Source organism: Acanthisitta chloris, unplaced genomic scaffold (genome assembly GCF_000695815.1).
Source record: "Acanthisitta chloris isolate BGI_N310 unplaced genomic scaffold, ASM69581v1 scaffold18967, whole genome shotgun sequence".
Lineage (NCBI taxonomy): Eukaryota > Metazoa > Chordata > Aves > Passeriformes > Acanthisittidae > Acanthisitta > Acanthisitta chloris.
The window spans coordinates 4,032-5,761 of record NW_008682245.1 but is presented as its reverse complement, the minus strand read 5'-3'; the positions used below and the strand labels follow the sequence as shown (position 1 = coordinate 5,761).

At 57.2% G+C, this 1,730-nt stretch overlaps 1 protein-coding gene across 1 annotated transcript in view; it reads left to right on the top strand.

Moving 5' to 3' along the window:
* Positions 1-3: 3 nt before the first annotated feature.
* Positions 4-1,730, top strand: part of LOC103805797 (WD repeat-containing protein 24) — a gene marked incomplete at both ends in the record, with an annotated part of 5,752 nt that continues 4,025 nt past the window's right edge. Inside the window, 2 exons of the mRNA XM_009078460.1 lie at positions 4-81; positions 204-319. Coding sequence (XP_009076708.1) covers positions 4-81; positions 204-319 — 194 coding nt within the window. The remainder of the gene's footprint in view (positions 82-203; positions 320-1,730) is intronic.

The window sequence follows — 1,730 nt, the reverse complement described above, 5'->3', positions numbered from 1 at the left end:
CAGTACGCGCTGGCCGGGCGGCCGCTGCCCGAGCTCTGCGACCACAATGCCAAGGTGGCCAAGGGCCTGGACCGCAATCAGGTGAGGCGCTGGGTGGGCACGGGGCCTGGCGTGCAGGTGTGATGGTGTGCAGGTGTACCTGTTGTGCAAGTGTGCCCGGTGTGCAGCCCAGCACGGTGTGACAGTGGCTCTGTCCCACACAGGTGGCTCAGACCTGGACGATGTTGCGGATTATCTATTCCAGCCTTGGAGCTGTGTCATCTGCCAACCTCAATCACAGCATGGGGAAAGGCAGTGCTGCCCTCCCACTCATGAACAGGTATGAGGTGTCAGAGCAAACAGCACAGTGCCTGGGGTTGCTCCAGGACTGGGGGAGAGGAGGTTGCTCCTTGGCTGGGAGGGAGTAGTGGAATCGTATCTTGGAAGCACGGAATGGTTTGGGTAGGAAGGGTCGTTCACGACCATCCATATCCACTTGGCTGTTAAACCCCTCCAGGGATGGTGACTCCACCCCTGCCCTGGGCAGCTGTGACCACCCTTTCCATCAAGGATGGGGTTGCTCCAGGACTGGGGGAGAGGAGGTTGCTCCTTGGCTGGGAGGGAGTAGTGGAATCGTATCTTGGAAGCACGGAATGGTTTGGGTAGGAAGGGTCGTTCACGACCATCCATATCCACTTGGCTGTTAAACCCCTCCAGGGATGGTGACTCCACCCCTGCCCTGGGCAGCTGTGACCACCCTTTCCATCAAGGACCAGTCTAAACTAAACCTCCCCTGGCACAACTCGAGGCTGTTACCTCTGGTCCTGTCTCTCATTCCCTGGGAGCAGAGCCTGACCCCACTTGGCTGCACCTCCTGGCAGGGAGTTGGAGAGAATGAGAAGTTTCCCCCTGAGCCTCCTTTTCTCCAGGCTGAGCCCCCTCAGCTCCCTCAGCCTCTCCTGGTGCTCCAGCCCTTTCTCCAGCTCTGTGCCCTTCCTTGGACATGGTCCAGCCCCTCCATGCCAGTCTTGTCACAAGGGACCCAGAACCACCCCCAGGACTGGAAGTGCCACAGCTGGAGGTTTTCCAAGGCAGAACACAGCCCAGCTTTGCCAGCACCTGATGAAGCAGAATAACTTGTTTTTCCTTTTCTCAATGACACAAACATGAGGGATAAGGACTCCAAATTAGCTGCCAGACCTTGCAGGGACAGGTCCCACAGGGAGTGACAAATCCCAAATAACAGCAAAGAAAACAAGCCCTGTGCTTGACTAGGCTGTGCCTCCAGCTGGGTCGCTGTCTGCGCTGACAGTGAGCTGGGAACTGGGCTCTGCTCCAACCCCAGCCCTCCATCTTCCATCTCAGTGACAGCTGAGAGCACTGATGCATAACAAAACAGCCAAGCACCTTGAAGCCAGGCAGCTCCTGCTCTATTGTGTGTTATGGGGGTGGAATGGACCTCAGAGATCACAGTGCCAACCCCTGCCCTGGGCAGGGATACCTCGCATCAGAGCAGTTTGCTCTGGGCTTTATCCAGCCTGTCCTTGAACACTGCCAGGATTGGAGCAGCCACAGCCTCCCTGGGCACCCTGGGCCAGTGTCTCACCACCCTCACAGGAAAAACTGCCTGATAGCTAATCTAAATTTCCCTCTTTCAATTTCTCCCATTGCTCCTTGTCCTGTCCCTGCAGCTCCTAACACATATCCCTCTGCAGCTTCCCTGGAGCCCCTTCAGCTCCTGGCAGGTTGCT